General features: G+C 41.9%; 1 protein-coding gene across 1 annotated transcript in view; it reads left to right on the forward strand.

Annotated features, from left to right (window-relative positions):
- gabbr1a (gamma-aminobutyric acid (GABA) B receptor, 1a) overlaps positions 1–19,285 on the forward strand; it is a gene marked incomplete at its 3' end in the record, with an annotated part of 137,235 nt that overhangs the window by 19,214 nt on the left and 98,736 nt on the right. Inside the window, exon 4 of the mRNA XM_079240506.1 lies at positions 18,344–18,504. Within this exon, the coding sequence (XP_079096632.1) occupies positions 18,344–18,504 (161 nt within the window). The remainder of the gene's footprint in view (positions 1–18,343; positions 18,505–19,285) is intronic.

The raw sequence follows: 19,285 nt of genomic DNA on the forward strand, positions 1-19,285 counted from the left end.
GCTTCGTCTCTCCTTCACATCTGGAGCTGAGACATCTGTAAAGATGCGCTGAGACACGTTTTCACGCCTCATCTGCGTTTAAAGTGGGTCAAATATGTTAAACATGCTCCAGTTCCTGCTTCTCGCCACACGAGGGCAGTAGCGACCCTACAGAAAGCAGCCCCACATGAAGTCAGTCGCTTCATGTGGGGCGGCCGTGGCCTGAAGCACTGACAAGTGGTTGTTGTGGAAGTGAAGCTTTAAATCTCCCACCAGCTGGAGGAATCTGACTCGGGGCAGGAGAGGAAACTTCCTCCACGAGCAGCTTGTCCAACAAAATCATTTTCATCTGTGAGATGATAACACAAGCCGTGAACTGAGCTTGCCTGCAAACACAACTTAGAGGAAACTCGCAGCACTTCCTCTAATTCCTCAGCAGCCGTTACATGAGGGACTTTATCGTTCCAAATAACTACTCAACAAATCCTTCTCATATGACTGGAGATTAAAAGTCATTTGCTCTTTCCTTTCATGAGTGTTTTCTACACATCTAACTCAACTCCCTTATGTCCTTACTTAATTGGAAATATAAAGTTTTAATGGAAATTCTGTTCCTATTAGCTTAATGCTAGTCATCATTGCTGAGCTCAATGCGACGCTTAACCTTCTGGAAAGGACAAGAATAGAGTCTCACGCAGTGCAGAAGCAGCATTCAGGTGCCAAGGAGGAAAGACATCAGCAATGGTGCTGGAATGTCAGCCGTTGCTACTGGGAATCGCTGTAAGTTCATTTCAAACCATCTGGAGTCCATCGTTCTAGAGACGCATTATTCACAAGTGGAAAACAGCAGCTAGCTTAGTAATTAGTCATTATAAGTAAATGTCTAAGAATAGTTAGAGTGAAAAATATTGAAAACCACCAAGAAGAAACAGATGAAAACATGTCAAATCCGTCCAAATTCAACAGGAAAGCTTCTCTTTGTCATTTCACCTGAACACATAGAAAAAAACCTTGCTTCTCATCGGTCTGTGAAACAGTCAATTAAAACTCAATAATAAATATTTTGAAGAGATAAAACACAGAGAAACAAATTAAGTTTTAACTAGGTTTAAGCGCAGATAGGTCCATAAGTCAGCTGCCAATCTTCCCTGTAAGCTCCGCCTACCAGATCAGACCTGCGATGCTCAGAGAAGCTGTAAAGAGCTACACCTCACACTCTCCAGTCCTCAGTCAGCATCTTATATGTTAATGTTCACAGGAGTCCAGTTAGGAAAGCCTTAACCGGTGAGGCTTGTTTGGAAAAGTTGCAGCAGAAAGTTTTAAGCTGGATTTTCTCGCGTTGCGTCTGCGTGCGATAGGTCCGATGCAGCTGACGCAGAGCGTATGGTTACTCGCCGTGTGGCGGTTTTTCTTCCCTGTTTACCACAAAAACTCAGCAAGAAGCTTCAGAAATCCTAAAATGCATTTTTACAAAGCAACCAATCACAAGGGAGTACTTGTGCGTAACCACTCTGCAAGCAGGGGTGCACATCAGCACTGGAAGAGGTTTGAGTTGCGCCTCCACGGACCTACGCGGAGCATATGTTAGGGACTTCGTAACGGACCTGACGCAGCCACACTCTCAAAAATAGAGGTACAAGATGAGGACATTTCTGTACCTATAGGTACATTTTAAAGAAATGTTCTCTCAAAAGTACAATTCCGGTCTTCAAGAGACCAGAAGCACACCTTCAGAGTACGAAAAAGGGTCCGAAGTGACAAAGTACAAATTTGTGCCACTTTAACCATAAAGGTACCTGCAGCATTGAAAACTGTTTGTCGTGACAAAAACTATTGTTAGCAGCAGTGCTTTAAGTGGGCCGGCACGCAGCGGTACGCAGTACCGGCACTTTTAAATTCTATCCTTTTGCGTACCGGTACTATTTTTTACAGCGAATGGTGCATACTGGAACTTTTACCAGCTTTTCTTCAGCAATCAGTATACCCCCCTACGACTTCACCACATGTTACAACTGATATTTGATGATTTTATTTAAAAAATTTTAAAAAGTCGCCTCAAAAGAAATGTATTGTTAAGACTGGTTTAGGCGCACAGCACTTGCTGTAGCCCACAACGTCAGTATTTTGAGTTTTTGAAGAGTATTTCTAGATTAAAGATTAGATAATATTGCTAAGTGGCATGGACCAGATCTAATGCTGTGGAAAACATAACTTGATAAGGTGAGGTTGAACTTGATAAGGTACAAAAATAGACCAGAACTGAAGGGTACAGAAATGTCTCTCAAAAGAGTACACCCCCAGCGACAAGCATTTGTACCTTTTTAGGTACAAGCTCGTACCTCTATTTTTGAGTGTGCACTGAGTGAGTAGAAATCCAACTTAAGATCTGCAAAGCTGCTTCAGAACAAACCACAGGACTTCAGGAACAACGTCCTTTTGGACAAACCAGACTAGTGTTGAGATAAACCGTCAGAAAACACCAAAAAACCTCACAACAGTTGTCAAACACGGTGGTGGAGGGATGATGATCTGGGCTCGTTCTGCAGAGTGGAACATGAATACCTCTGGACAACGGAGGATTCCAGAGTCCGATGTAAGTCCATCTGTCTGACAGCTTGTCTGGAAATGTCTCATGCTGCAGCACAAAGATGTCAAACACAGCAGGTCTACCAAAAGACCAGGTGTGGACAAGATCCAGCAGAGTCCAGACCTCATCCTGAGGTGGACCCTTTAGACAGCTGCAAACCTCAATGAACTGATGCAGCATCAGAAAGACGCTCAGATTCATTCACATCCATGTGAGAGAGTAAAGGTCCATTTATGCTGGACGGAGAAGACAAAGTCGCAGATGGACAGATCGTTTTGTCTGTTTCCTGTGTTGGTTACGAACTTACATACAGCTATCTGTCACTTGAAGCAGAAAACAGAGCAATACCACCGGAAACACAACCAGCGAAAGAAGTAAACCAGAGAAGAAGACGACGCAGAAGCCGCCTAATAAAAAGCACCTGAAGAAGATGAATGAGAACAGTAAAAAAAAATCTTCTTCTGGTGTTTTTGGGCGGTTGAAAACAACTTTGCAGCAGTAAGTTACGGCTACAAGCCGGTCTTAAAACAGAGCAATGAACTGAACTCAACGTTGCCCTCTAGTGGATGAACTGACCTAAAAACCATAGCAACGTAACAGACATATGGAAGTATGACGCTAGCTGTGTTTCCATGACACCGAGAATTGCGCAAAAACTAAATATCGCAATAAGGAAACGTTGATGAAAACACATTTAAAAAACAAAGGTCTCAAATATCGCTAAAAAGTTTTTACGCCTTCATGAAGTGGTTTTTTGAGACGTTTTGAGATAGAAATATATCGCATATAACTGTAATAAAAACACTTTTTCTCATTTGCGTGTCCCTGGACATGACGTGGGGGTCATGTGACTAGTTTCCAGTAAAGATGGCGTGGTGTGGAACAAACAACAGTGAATTTCAGAGTTTCAGTAGAAAACCCCAAAATGACGCCACGTGGCTTCCTTGCACAAGCCAAAAAACGCGTTGCCACGAGATTTTACGAGAACTGAGGCTGTTGTTCAATGGAAACACCTGTAAATTGTAATTGTTGTTTGTCAAAACTTCGCTTGTATTTTGTGAAAAATGTAATGGAAATGCACTACTGCTACTGTTTGTAAAAAAAACATCCACATTTACGTACGTAAAGGAAGCAGAAACCGGCCTTATCAAGTAACGGCATCAAAGCATAAAAATCAACAAACAGGAATAGAAACTATTAAAACAGCGGTAAACAAGAAAAGCCCTCGGAGAGCGCAGATCTCCACCAACCAACATAACTTCATAGTGACCCAGAATCCAGGATCTCTTCCGGATCTCCACCAAAATGTAATCATTTGTTCCTTGTGAGACCCCCAACATATCCTGAAAATTTCATCAAAATCCATCCATAACCTTTTGAGTAATGTTGCTAACAGGCAAAGAAACTCCGGCTACAACATAACCTCCTTGGTGGAGGTAATTAAAAGACCAAGTAAACAAAGTCCGCAGAAATACGTAAACAAAAACATTGGACCCTCTTGTCCACCCAGCGGCATGGAAACGAACAAACAGCACCTCTACTGAAAGCACACATCCCACAGATTCCAGTCAGACCAGTTTAATGTCGCTTTGACAGAGAGTCACTCAGCCAGAGTCAAAAGAAGCTGAATTTATGCATCATGTTTGAAAAACATCATTACATATTCTGTCTTACCTTTTCTGTTTTGCCTCCTTTAATCCACCGACATAAAACTGCATTCAGTAAAGCGACTACGTTTCCCACGGTGCTTCGGGAGTAGTTAGGCGGACAAAAACACAATTTCCTGCCCGGAAACAGCAGTTTGATTGGACGACAACAGGTGTCAGTCATTCAGCGTCACAAACATTTCCTGCTTTGTCGGTGGTGATTGGTGACATTTATGTAAACATGATGACATCAGTGTGATTCTACCGTATCACATGATTAGAAAGAGAGGTCGGTCGTACCGATCGGCCAATCATAGCCAAAGTTACGCACATTAAGCACACGTCTACAGCATATGATGACGTGGTAGTCAGTGGCGCGGCGTCTGCTTTGTACTTTTTATTTAAAAACCAGAATCCAGGATCTCTTCCGGATCTCCACCAGAATTTCATCATTTGTTCCCTGTGAGACCTCCAACATACCCCGAAGATTTCATCAAAATCCATCCATAACTTTTTCAGTAATGTTGCTAACAGACAAACAAACTGGGACGAAAACATAACCTCCTTGGCGGAGGAAATGAAGACAGTATGCACCTCTGTAGCACAAACTGCTGTCGTGTTGCAGCCGGTTTGCAGCTGAACATGAACTAATGCGCTCAGTCAGCCTTCTGTAGCGAATCACAGGGTCGACACGTGTGCACGGTTTCTCTAGCAAACATGATGCGCGCTTTCATCGCTGCTGCACGATGATTCACCTTCTCTCACACTTATGTCACCGTAGCAGGTAGGAAGAGAGCCCTGCACTCTGCTCGGAAACATATTTACTTTTAACCCACAAGCTGCCCGTAAAAACTTGGGAAATGTCACCGACTTGACAAACACATAATTACCAACGCAGCAGCAGATAGTTCTGTTTCCTCAAATAGAAATCTGCGTCTACTGTCTCAGTGTTGACCTCCTCCTGGCTCTGCTCTGTCTCCTCTCCATGTGCCATCACCACCCACTTACTGCCTCCTCAGCGGGAGAAAGGTTAATACCCTGCTCCCGCCTGTGTCTGCTCAGCCCTGAGTGTGTGTGAAGGTGTGGATGGATGCAGTGGGAGGACATCTCTGCTTTCTGTTTTTCTCAAACTAACGTCAGAAACGGCAAAAAGAAGCATATTTTACAATAATTCTGTCGATTGGTTTGTCGTTTGCGCAGCGAGGACTCAGAATTTACTGGTTTAACAAAAGGTATTTATGGAAAAATTCAGAAATAGGAGATATTTATGATTAAAAGTACTAACTATATGATCCAAAGTGATATTTTTTAGATGAAAAATTAAGAATTTGGAGATAAAAAAGTTGTGATAAAAAGTAATATTGAGATTTAGTCATAATTATGATAAAAATGTCATTAGAGATAAAAAAAAAAAAAAGGTTGTAATTGTGATACAAAAATTCATCATTATGAGATTCAAAGTCATATTTATGAGATAAAAAGTCAGAATTAGGAGATAAATAATCACAAGTATCATTAAAAATAATTATAATCACATTCAAAGTTTTAGTTTTGACACAAAAAGTCAAAATATCATTAAAAAAAATAAGCAATTGAGATACATTGAGATTCAAAGTCAGTCACGATAAAAAAAAAAAAAAAATCATAATTAAGAGATTAAAAAAAATTATACAAATGCCATAATATGCAATTCAAAGTAGTAATTAAATAAAAACTCAGAATTAGGAGATAAAAACGTGATAAAAAAAAGTGATAATAATGAGATTAAGAGTCAGTTATGAAAAAAATGTCATTGTTAGAGATAAAAAGGTTGTAATTGTGATACAAAAAAATCATCATGATGAGATTCAAAGTCATATTAATAAGAAAAAAGTCAGAATTAGGAGGTAAAGAATCAATAATCATTAAAAGTAATTATAATTTGATTCAGTCATAGTTCTGACACAAAAACTCAATAATGAGATTTTGTCATAAATATGAGAAAAATCATATTAAGAGATAAAAAAGTCATAATTGTGATAAAAAGCCATAATTATAAAATTCAAAATAAAAATTATGATATAAAAAGTCAGCATTGGGAGATAAAAAGTCATGATTATGATGAGATTTAAAATCACAATATGAGAGAAAGTCAGCACAGTGAGATAATGTCAAAAATCAAATTAATCCCATAATAAGGATGAGTTTTTATCTAATGGATTACTATTATTATTAATCATAAGCTACTTTGTTAATATTTTGAATGCACTTCTGGCGGCGTTGTGCTTCCATACATATTGGCTCTGATCACGCTGCTTTTAGTGAAAAACAAACTCGTTCTTCACATTTCTGCATTTATTGCCGTTTAGAATAAAACGTTTAAGATTAAATTCAAACTAAATGCAAAATAAAAGTCTTAACGTTCATTCTTTCAGGATGTTCGGAGCCCATGGTGCGTTCAGAGAGATCCAAGCTTAGAAAAAAGTAAAAGATTACCCTCATTTTATTTATTCACACTCCCCATTTCATGGAAATGCTACAGTCTTCTTCCTGGCAGGAATGGCGTGATAAAGCGCATGGAAACACGGAGAACAACGTTCCTGCGGCGCGTCGTTCTGACAGCCCAAGCAGGATTTATCCAGAACCATGATGGTAAAGAAACAAATCCTGACCTGGTTTTATTCTGTTACTGGGAACCAGCTGAGGAAGCACTGGGAATGTCTCTAAATTCAAGTTAAATCATGTTGGTTCTTCTGAGGCGCCGCAGCTGGTACCTGAGATGCTGCAGGAGCGTTTCCATGACGACAGCGTGACAGACAGCAGCGGAACGCTCTAATAAAACTGATTTCTGATGCTGCGCGTGTTAAACAAAGAAGAGAAGCTGCGCGACCAAAGTTTGATCTCTGCCAGAGGAAGACTTGGGCTGTCAGAACCTTTTGTCTATAAATACCTGCATCTTCTTCGATTGATTTTACACGATATGTTTAGTCGATGTGGATTCCTGAATACCATGTTGCTCTGCAGGTGGAGGACGATCTAATCTGCCAAAAACAGCGTTTTTTTCCCCTCTAATGCATGGAGCAGGAGAAAAAAGTGCAAAGCGCAGCTAAGGGCCCTCATTAAAACTGCTCAGCAACACGTCACAGCCTCCATTGCATCTTTTCCAGGCTGTGTCACAGCTAATAGCGTCTCCGCCGCCACGCTGTTGCATCTCTCTGCAGGCTTATGGAACCGAGCTGCAGATAAAGTTCACAGCTGAATAATTGATAGAGCTTCGGATGGGTCACAGGGTGGTGGAGAGGAAGAGGAGGTGGAAGGCAAATGCCAGAGACGATCAGTGCGCTCGCGTCAACCTGCGAGGGCTTGTTAGCAGCTGGATGTGAACGGCTCTCTCCTACACGGACCTATCCACATAATGAGATGTGTGTAATGAAGCAGGGTTATATAATATTCACATTCCTGGTTCCTCACGTAACGCTCTTCCTCCCAGTCGCTCCAACGAGTCTTTTCCAAACCGGATCTGCGTTGGAATTTCAGCAGGAACGCTTTCCAGGATGTGGCGTCTGTTTCCAACATGGGGGGAAGAATTCAGGCCTCCTGATCTGCAGCCCCCCTCCTGTAGGGAATCTCCCCCACCAGGGTTGGCCTTTTGGCTGTGAAGGATGGTAAACACTCCAACTGGCTCCACTCAGAGTGGAGAAGCTGCAGGTCAGTCCACGCGTCCTCCAGCCGCCTCTCTGAGCTCATCGTCTCGGTGAAGGAGACGAGAGAGCGACGACATTAACGGGAGACAAAAAACACCTTTTTTAAAGACCAGTTTCTGAAATGGGGGTTGATCAGGAGCCTCCAGGGGGAGCCAGAGAGAAAAGGGGGATAATTTGTTTCTTTTATCTTTCTTACACCATACATCTGACTTCATTTTGTAGAAATGTACACGTAAATACATAGAAAGTAATTTCTACATCTGGAAAAGTTATGATCATACTGACAAATTTTTAGTTCCACATAACCGATATTAAATGTTTGAGTATTTTATAGAACTGTCCTTATAGTACTTTATTATCCTAGAAGTTCATTACAATGTTAGATTTATTTTGTAAATAAAAGAAAATAACAATTTTTTAAAATTTTTAATGAGTAAGTGAATGAGTTGCTATGAGTGTGCAAATATTTAAAATAAATTAAAAATGTAAAATTCAATCAAATGTAAAGAAAAATATGGATAAAACTATGAAAAACCAAATGTACATAATAATAATAATAATAATAATAATAATAATAATAATAATGATTATCTATCTATCTATCTATCTATCTATCTATCTATCTATCTATCATAAGTTAAAAAAATAAACCATTTATATAAATGAATGTAAATTAGAATGACGATTTAATGATATTAAAATTTATTTAAATGATGCCCCCTTTAGGCTTCCGTAGAAAGTGTCAGATTGATATTTCTTTTAAAAAGCTTCTTCAGATCTGAGCAGCCACCGGCTCGGCCTGTTGAAGGCGAAGGAAACCCGCCTCAGTCTCAGATTCACCACTGATTTGTATTCCGGCTGCATCCAGTACAAACCAGTGAGCATGAGGAACCGGCCCACTTTAAACTGGGCCTGTTGTGGCAGAGGGTCTGGGTGGTCTGCCGATCCTTAAGGCTCTGACGTGCAGCTGGTACGATCCGCTTCACATGGACTTTGGGATTAGGACTCAGGAAAATGCAATCCGCTGGACCGCAGCGTACGACAGCAAACCTCTCAGAACAAAGAAACCAGGATGTTCCCCCGGAGCCGGTCCATGGGGTACTTTTGCACATTTATGTGCAGAAAGCGTGTGCAGGGGGCGTGCAGGCCCTCCGCCAGCACAGTCCAGCGCAGGAAGCAGGATGCTGCAGTGTCGGTGTATTCAGAAACTCTAAATAGGTTGCTTTAAAATGCAGAGAAAAGGGATCGGTGCCAATGACTTCCCTCTTCATGCTTCAATAACAAGCTTTAGTCGTCACTTTCCTCAACGGATTCACCGATTTTTATCTAAAAGAAAAACATCAAATGTTCCTTTTAGAGCAGCTGTACCGTCATTCAGTTTTAAACCCCCAATTCTCTGGTCACATGTGTTTATAGGTCGCATGCTCGTGTGTTTTTGTGTGTCAGAGACGCAGACAGGGTCTGTTCTGAGTGCGAACAGAGGGTTGGAACAGCTCGTGTGCCTCCTCGCAGCAGCGCTAACTGGCCTACATGACTGTCGCTGCTCCGCTCAGACACAGATCAAGGCAAATGAAATCCGCCGTGATTGATGCTGCTCGGCACTTTCTGCTGATTTCTCCAAGCAGCTGCTGCGGCGTTCAATAGTAGTGGAGACGCGGCAGGAATGAAATATGAATCAGTAGACATGGTTCCAGCCTTCACGTAGCTTTGTGTTGCAGCAGAGTTATGACTTCCAGGCCGAACGGCACCAAGGCGTGCAGCCGACATGATCGTTTCAATCACATCGATATAAAACCAATGAAGCTGCGACGTCGCGTAAAATGTAAATAAGAACTGAATACAATAATGTGCAAATCCTCTTTAACTTGTATCCCACTGGTTACACCTCAGAGACGAGACGTTTGGAGTTCCAACCATAGACTGTATAGAAAGATGGGCGGAGCCTCCGTGACGTCACCCGTAGGTTTCTGAAGAGCTGAATTGAAGCTCGGTGGGCGGTTCCTACCATCACCATCTTGGCAGGGGCATGCGCGTCGTCTCGTCCGGAAAATACAAATATGGGCAAAGAGGTGGAGCTGAGAGGGGGGCTGTGAGCGTCATGGTGGATGATTGACATCTAGCGAACTCCGAGCTGCCTGTAGCTAAGAGCTAACCGAGCTAACCTGGAGATAAGAGGAGCTAACCAGCTAACGGAGGTAAGCGGGCTAAAGCTAAGTCACGTTGTTAACCGGCTAAAAACCGTGGTTGTTCTACGTTCTTCTGAATTGAAGCGGGAGATCGGGTACCTGTCAATCAAAAGGAAACGCCCCTAAATATGCCAAACTTCAAGATTAAATTACTTTTAAGCGGGCGAGTTAGAAAAAAATTCCATCCTCCCACAGTTGTCATGAAGGTAAACCTGACTTAAACCTGAAATAGTTTTTTGTACCAGGCTGTAAACATGTTTATTTCTGCTGTAAACATGTTTATTCCTGCTGTAAACATGTTTATTCCTGCTCTAAACATGTTTATTCCTGCTGTAAACATGTTTATTTCTACTGTAAACATGTTTATTTCTGCTGTAAACATGTTTATTTCTGCTGTGAAGTTGGTCTTTTTAACATGGGAGTCTATGGGGATTTGCTCTGTTTTGCAGCCCCTAGTGGATGAAGGGGGAACTGCAGTTTTATACACTTCCATATAGGCTTCACTTTTAACCGCCAAAGGCTCCGTCCATCTTTCATATACGGTCTATGGTTTCAACCGATGAACTATTCTATGGAAGGCCGGTTGCACCAAAAACGCGCGTCAAAATGTCTTCAAAATGCGTGTACTGATCACATCAAGAACGCACTCAGAACGTGTTTTCAACACCTTAACGCGTTCTGAAAGGCGTTCTCAACACGTTCTGAGCGCCTTCTGAGCGCCTTTAGAACGTCTTAACATCCATTGGTTGAGGACTATGGGTTAAGCCATTTCATTATAAATCATGAGGCTGCCTCACCCTCAGTTGTTTGTCGTCACCAGTGGGTTTTATTCGTAAGCTATTAGAATATTGATTATTGTTAATGCGGTTGCACTTCATACATAGTTCTTATAATTAAATGGAAATTCAAATAACAACCAATGAAAAACAATTATGGTTGTCTAGCTTTTATTAGTAGGCTATTATAATAAAAAATTATTATTGAGTGTTTTGCATTTTATCTGTAGTTTTTACAATTAAATGACATTCATTGAATTTCCATTTAATTGTAAAAACTATGGATAAAATGCAAACCACTTAATAATAATAATTAACCAGTGGATGTTGAGACGTTCTTAAGCCACTCAGAACACGTTGAGAACGCACTCAGAACGTGTTCTCGACGCATCCTGAGCGCGCTCTCGACGTGATCGGTACGCACATTTTGAAGACGTTTTGACGCACGCTTTTGGCACAACCGGCCTTCCATACTATTCACTCGCCTGCAACTCGTTCTGTCAAAGCAACACCTGCGGAACGCATCTTGGCTTCGTCTTGCTGCAACAAGCAGGACGTTGCTGAAAAACACGAGGTTTGGATGCAGTATTTGTTGCTCCAGAACCAGTCCGACCCCTCTGATGGCATTAATAGATGTACAGGAAACCCCCGCCATACCATCACACATGCAGGCTTTTCTACAGTCCGGCGATCTTTTTCCTCTTTGGCCCGGAGGATGGCATTTTGCATCAGTCCATCTGAGATGAGCTCGGGTCCAGAGAAGCTGTTTCTGGGTGTTGCTGACGTCTGGCTTTGTCTTTGTCTGGTAGATATTTAAAGGTTCGATAGGATAACAGTTGGAGAAAGCTACATTTTGAAAAACAATCCAAACCCTTTTCTTCAGGCTTCCCCGTGACGCCACGCATCCAAACGCTTATTTCTGAGGTTGTAGCACTGTATAGCATTGATCCGATAACCGTATCATTGCTTACATTGTAACTGTACCTTGTTTTGATGTAGTGCGCTAGCTAATGTAGCTAGCCTAGCTCTGGATCTCGCTTCGTTCCCTTTACAAAAGCTCCAAGCCTCTAACCCCGGAGATCCACTGAACACGTACGCGTTGTGGAAGCACTGCGTAGCGGGAGCGCCGAGCTTTCCGCCCAGCACCTTATTCCACCAGCAGAGTTTCAGAGCGGAATGTCAGATGAGGATTGCGTCATCGTGCCATATTGGTGTAGGCTGAATTAAAATGCTTGATAAAAAGGCTTTAATGTGAAAATAAACCCGCAACCAAATTAGCGGGAACAATTCGACGGCGTCCTTTCGGCCAAAGACTGCTGGGACTTTTACTTTCTGGACCAGGAATTCCCACCTCTGTTCATCGGACTAAGCGGTTAGAACGGTTTCGACGGCGTCTCACGTGCTGGTCTTTAGTTCTTTACAGTCAGATGTGTGGCGTCAGAACAGATGACAAAACGGCGCAGTTTTCCTCCTCCAGGATAAACTCGCGATTTCCACGTTGACATTTATGAAATGGAACCGCCTCGCACCGAACGGCTTGGTGTCGCTGGTGATAAAAAAATGTTGTTTCAGAGTAAAGTGGAAAGTGGACATGTCGTGTTTTACTGGTAAAATCCAGCAGAACTTTGGTTTTTATCAGCTGATTTCCAGCCTGAACGATCCGCTCTGCTCCAGATCGACGAGCGGAAAGCAGCGGCGCTTCTGGGACGCTTCAGAAACGCATCTGGTAGAAGCGGTCCTGTTAACTGGTGTTGCTGCGATCCGCCGCGATTCACAGAGAGGTAAAAGCTCGATTTGTGCACAAAGGAGCACATGCAGAGCCAGGAAGTCGAATTCAGCTTCAGAAAAAATGTCAATCCTGTTTTCCTGGGTACAAGTTTGAGTCCTAGTGGCGAAGTGAGTAAAGTCAGTGTGCGTTACATCAGGAGGTTATGGGTTCAAATCCCAATGTGGGACGATTAGACAAAAATGTCATTTGAGTATTTTTTTTTTTTTCAATTTCTTATACTTATGCAATTTCATTTCAATCATTCAGCATAGTCCAATAAATGGGCATTCACATCTGCTATTATTTCAATAATAGCTGGTTCTAGTTATTATTTTCATTTCTGATGAATGCAATCTCCTCTCTTCTGGAAACCTTCCTCAGACCAAAGATGACATCATCAACGTCTTATTTTATCACTTCAAACTCCAAAATTAAAAATATTGATCTAGTTGCCACATAAAATAAAAGAAAGGCAGCAAATGTCTGTGTTTCAGAAGCTGCTCCAGCAGCGAGAATTGCAGCTGGAAACGGGGCAGTAAAACTGAGTCAGTGCCTTGCAGTTCGTCTCTGAACATTATGGCCGACATGAAAGCAGAATTTATGGCCGGCCTGTTGTGTTAGGTCATGTCCTGCAGCTCTCCATCACTCTGCGACCTGGAGGTGTGTTTGCTACAAAACTAATTAGATTCCCATAAAGCTCAAACTAGTGGCGCTACGTTGAAGGATGTTTTAGTGGACTTGCTGCCGAAATGGACTCAAACCAAAGTCCAGGTGGTAAGAACGTCTCTCTGCAAGGAGCGGAAACAATCTTCTGCACAGAAGCGAGCAGTAGAAGAAGAAAACGTTGCGACCCCCCTCCACATGTTCTGAGGAAAGTTTATATCGCAGGCTGCAGAGTCGGCTGATCTGCCAGGTGCGGTTACAGAGCCGGTAGATTTCTGATGGATTTATGTTGCAGAATTACTGAACAGAAACGATTGTGGTGTCATGGACATGAACCGGCAGACAGGTTAAGCATCCTTCGCCGAGCTGGAGTTTACCGTTCACGCTGCATCCTAGTTAAAAACGAAACGGGAAGAAGCTGCATCAGAAGCTGGGAATGTGCTTCAGAAGACGGACGTTTTTCCGATGATCTTAAATCATTAACTGCACGGCTAACTGCAGCAACCTGCCTCGTGCACGACGGCCACTAGAAGCCAGCGAGCGTGTGTCGCTCATTTAGGACATGGTGGTTTGGGACATGAGGGGCTTATTACTGACCTCTGCATGTCTGATAAATACCACTTCTTTTGCACATCTAAATTTAATTTAGAACATCTTTAGAACAGGAAGAGGTTTGCATCGGCCTCGTGTTCATTTCTCAGGTTCTTCATCAGAAGGATTTCTCTGCAGCACCACAACGCCCCGATTCCCAGCTGATGTTTGCAGTTTCATCCTGTGCTGGAGTCTGAGCTGTGATGATCTCCTCTGCAGCAGAGGGAACTGCTGGACTGCACATGTTAAACAGATAAATGAGCTGTTTACCAACACAAAGCTGGGAAACACCTCACACAAACTTACAGTCCTGCTATTATGTAGAGTTAAAGCTAATTTACTGAACTTTGGTAGATTTCCTTGTTGAAGCATCCCATAATGACGGATAATCTCGAACCATTGTGCATCTTGTCTCTTCTCTGAGATCTGTCCACCCAGGAAAAGTCCGTCTGATGCTGATACCTTTTTAAATCCCCTGAGTTGCATGCACATGACATGTGCAGCAAAAACTACGGTGGTTGGGAAGTGCAAAGAAAAGTTAAATTTAAAAAAACACATGTCAAAATTAAAAAACAAAATTACATTTTGAAAACCAATTCTCAATATTAAAAACAAATTTCAATTTCAAAGAAAAAGTTTAAATTCTACAAAACAAATTCGAATAAAACAAACAAATTCCAATTTTAGGAGACAAATATACATTGTTTAAAAACAAATTCATATTTTAAGAAACATTTTTACATTTTTAGGAAACAAATGTACATTTTAGAAAAAAAATAAAATTATGGAAAGAAATTCCTGTTTGAGAAAAAAAATTTATATTTCAGGAAACACTTTTAAAAGAGCCGAGACAATCTACAATTTGCAGAAGACGTTTACAAATCCCGAAACAAATGAACAAAAGGCAGCTTTACGCGGAACGGGAGGGACGGAAACAGCGGAAGTGGCAGGATGGTGACATCGTGTTGTAGCAGACCTGAAGATGATGTGGTTTACTTGTGGGAGTGGAATCAGTAGTGTAGTGGTTTAAGGCTTCGGTGCAGATCTTCGCAGGTTTAATTCCAGCTTTTCCATTTTTACAAATCATGTCAGCTTGTTGTTTATTTTCCTGTCATATTTAAGTCGCTTTTTATAAAAGCGTCAGCTACTTGACTGTAGAATAGAATAGAGTAGAATATTTCGTCCCTTTTGAGGAGCCAACTTCGGGCACTTTACAGCTTTATGTTGTGAAAATGCAAAAAAAAAAGGCTCATTTTAGGATGTTTTTGGCATCTGGACCACATTGGACTTGGTTCTGACAAAAAACTACAAAACTTAACTTACTTTTGAAACCTGGACTGAAAAATCAGAAATAGAATAAAGGTTTCAAAAATCAGAAACTGAAATGTGAAGAATTAAAAAAGTCATTTAGCTGGCGCTTTTATCCAAAGCGATTTACATATGACAGGTAGAAGAAGAAGCACAACGATCTGATGATTTGTCAAAATGGACAAACAGGAATTGAACCCACGGACATCTGCACCATAACCACTACACTACTAACACATCTTACTGTGTACTACAACACGATACATCCTGCCACTTCCGGTGTTTCCGTCCCTCCCGTTCCGCGTAAAACTGTCTTTTGTTCATTTGTTTCGGGATTTGTAAAAGTCTTCTGCAAATTGTAGATTGTCTTGGCTCTTTTTAAAAGTGTTTCCTGAAAGATAAATTTGTTTCCTCAAATGGGAATTTGTTTTATTAATTCTATTTTTTTTTTCTAAAACGTATATTTGTTTCCTAAAAAGGCAATTTTTTTTAAATTTAAATTTGGTTTTTTTAAAATTTATACTTGATTTTCAAAATTGAAATTTGTTTTTAATATTGTGGATTGATTTTCAAAATGTAAATTGTTTTTGAATTTTGAAATAATTTTTTTAATTTTAATTTGTTTTGGACTTCCCAGCCACTGTAAAAAACTTGTGAAAAGACTATAAATATGAACATTGGTTCCCAGAAAACAATAAACCAAATTCCCAATGGAAGTTTGAATGATTGCAGCTTCATTTTCCTTCCCCGGCTCTTTTCTATGATACAGTTTCTGTTCTGTTCCTGTATTGGACTTAAATCCAGATTTCCACTTTATGCACTAATGGATCACCTTACAGGTTAATGCCTCGACTGTATGTGTCATGTAGCTAAATGTCTTTATTTACCTTGTTCTGTTGAAACTGCACTACATTCTTGTTTTTGGTTTTCTTTTTTTTTTTTTTTTTCTTTTTTTTAAAATTATTCAACATAACTTTTTTAAATTGAAAATATTTTTTTGATTCAATTTACCTGTGATCCTAAATTGGAATAAGCGGTATACTTAATGATTAAATTAAATAAAATAAAATAAAAACAAATTAAATTAAATTAAATTAACATTCGTCACATTTAAAGGCATCGCTGTCTGAGCTCGAAGATAAATTATTTATTGCATAAACTAATTTCTTCAATTACTATAACTTAATTTTAACTTCATTCATAAATATATAAAAAAAAAAAAATCATTTAACGGTATGCATTCCATCTCTATAAGGGTGTACCACTAGAATTTATTTGTTTATATTTAAAAAAGTTATTATTATTTTTATTATTATATACAACAACAACAACAATAATAATGATAATAATAATAATAATAATAATAATAATAATAATAAAGTGGAAGTGTAAGTTATAAGTTCAATCTAAAATAAAAAAGAAAACAAATGTGAAACAGAGATGGCAATAAAATACTTTCTAATGCAAACCACTCAATAATAATAATTAACCAATAGATGTTAAGACAATTATGTCATTCTAAATAATAAAAAAATAATTAAAACAGTTACACACCAGTTTTGTTTAATTCTGGAATAAAAACTCTAAGCTATTTTGTTTGACATTTTCATCATTTAAAAATATTTTCAATTTTGGCACAAATGGTATTCCGTATATCGGCTTCATTTGACCTCTTCCTTCAGTGCTTAAAGGTTAAAAAGGTTTTTCCCTGCAGAAGCAGAAGGTTTGGACCTTCCAGTGAGATCTGAGAGGTTTTTTATCCGGACTGGTTGAATAGAACTGAACCAGAACTCTGAGAAATATCTTCCTTAACAGTCTCGCGCGCTTAATGGCAGGAAAAGAGGCTGAACCCCGAGTCTTCAGCTGTTCTAGTCAGGTTTAACAAATAATCACTTTTTACAACATATAGACAGATTTAACGCATCCTCCACATCGTTCTTTGGGTTTTTGTGGCGCACGTGAGCGCATTTATCATCGCCGCTTTGAACAGAAACACATTTTAGTGTTGCAGGAAGCTCCTTCTGCCTGGTTTGGCCTACTTACAACCAAATCCATACGTGCTCCCAACTTCTCTTTCTCTGATATGTTCGATATATTTAACCTCCTGATGACGTCAGAGCTCAGCTCTAGGTATTGATCGGTGATTGATTATAGATTCGCAGTTTGAAGCAGCTGCAGGAAGAAAAATGAGGAAAACGTGGATTTTACTGTAACTTAAACTCTGCGTGAAACTCATCAATGCGCGAACCCCCCCACCACCTCACCCTCCCCCTCTCAGCGTGTATTTCGAGCTCTTCTTGGCTCCCTCTCTCCTCCTCATCCTTACTCCCCCTCTCACACTCAGCCAGCCGGTGCTGCAGTGGAGCAGACGCAGAGCTCCGGCGCGCGCCGCAGATCGTGTCATCTGTTGGAATACGGTGGAAAAAATGTGGCTAATTTCACCTCTTCATCTCCCAGTTGGTTGTTTTTTTCCACCTGCGACTCCCAGCTGCCTCTCATCTGACGCGGCTGACGTCTCGGACTCCGGCGCCCACCGCGCGCGTCCTTTTTGCCCAGAAGTCGCGTGAGTAGGGGGGTGCGCGCGGTGCAAATTGTTAACATTAGCCCGGAATTCCTGCTTTCCAGACTGAGTTTTTAGTGAAAAGAAGAAAAAAAAAAAAGCGGCTCCAGATGCGCGGAGCCGCGCAGAAATGCGCGTTTGCGTGCGTCTGAAACTTGACGGTTCTGGAGGCGAGCGGCGGCGCGTGCGCTCCGATCTGCCTGCAAGAACCCAGAAATATCCCACACGGCGTGTTTTACCTCACCAGGCTTCATGGCTGAATCCTAGTTGGGATTAAGGGTGCCGCGGCTCCAACGCGGCGGTAAAGCGCGGCTCCAACGCGGCGGTAAAGCGCACCACAAGCCAAACTCTGCCCCCCCTCCCGCTCTGGACACGTGTTGAGCTCACTTCAGATTTTAGTTGTGAAATCTGCTCATAAAGCCGCCGGACCTCCCGCGTTCGGCCCTCCTCTGCAGCTCCGGGGCTCGGCTCACCTCCAGACATGCTGGCAACGTGGAGACGTCCTCCGCGCACAAGCCGCGCCGCCCGCGGCCACGCGTTGCTCCTCCGGGCTTCTCTCACCCTTCTTCTCCTCCTCTGGCCTCGGCCGTCCGCAGGCAAGAAGAAGCTGTACATCGGAGCTCTGTTCCCCATGAGCGGAGGCTGGCCCGGCGGCCAGGCGTGCATGCCGTCCGCTCAGATGGCTCTGGACCTGGTGAACAACAGGAGTGACATCCTGCCGGACTACGAGCTGGAGCTCATCCACTACGACAGCATGGTGAGTGCATGTGGAGGAGAGTCAGAGGAGGTGCGCTCTGAAGTGATGTGTGGTGTCAGTGAGGGATGCTGATGAGCCTCTCCAGTCACCAGGAGGAGAAACTGCCTCTGTGTGTGTGTCACATGTCATCCCTGATGCTTTTGCACATTTTTCGCCTCTTTTTTTTAAAACTTTTACTCCAGCTGGTTGGTAGCCCCAAGGTTCAGATCCGAATCTGTTTTCTCGAAGGTCTTTGCACATTTAGGGAGCATGTTGTGTGGCTGCATGATGAAAACACTCGGCGAAAACACTCCACCAGCATCAGCATCAACGCCAACCGTTCAAACACGAGAACATCACCGTCTGCTTCTCGTTTCTCCACACACGAGGGGTCATGTGTCCTCGAGAGACGTCGGTCTCATGGTGGGACAGGAACTCTGGGAGACAGACATCATGTCGTACTTTTGCTGATTCGGGATGAAAAGTTTTATTCCAGCTCTGAAAAACTCTGCTGATGTGTCTCCTGTGGCTTCGGCTTTGTCTGAAACCAATCATGAAGGTCCTGCTGGTTTCCCTGGGAATGAGGGTCCTGCTGGTTTCCATGGAGATGAGGGTCCTGCTGGTTTCCCTGGGAATGAGGGTCCTGCTGGTTTCCATGGAGATGAGGGTCCTGCTGGTTTCCATGGGGATGAGGGTCCTGCTGGTTTCCATGGAGATGAGGGTCCTGCTGGTTTCCCTGGGAATGAGGGTCCTGCTGGTTTCCATGGAGATGAGGGTCCTGCTGGTTTCCATGGGGATGAGG

The sequence above is a fragment of the Telmatherina bonti genome (genome assembly GCF_933228915.1).
Source record: "Telmatherina bonti genome assembly, chromosome: 5".
NCBI classification, from domain to species: Eukaryota; Metazoa; Chordata; class Actinopteri; order Atheriniformes; family Telmatherinidae; genus Telmatherina; species Telmatherina bonti.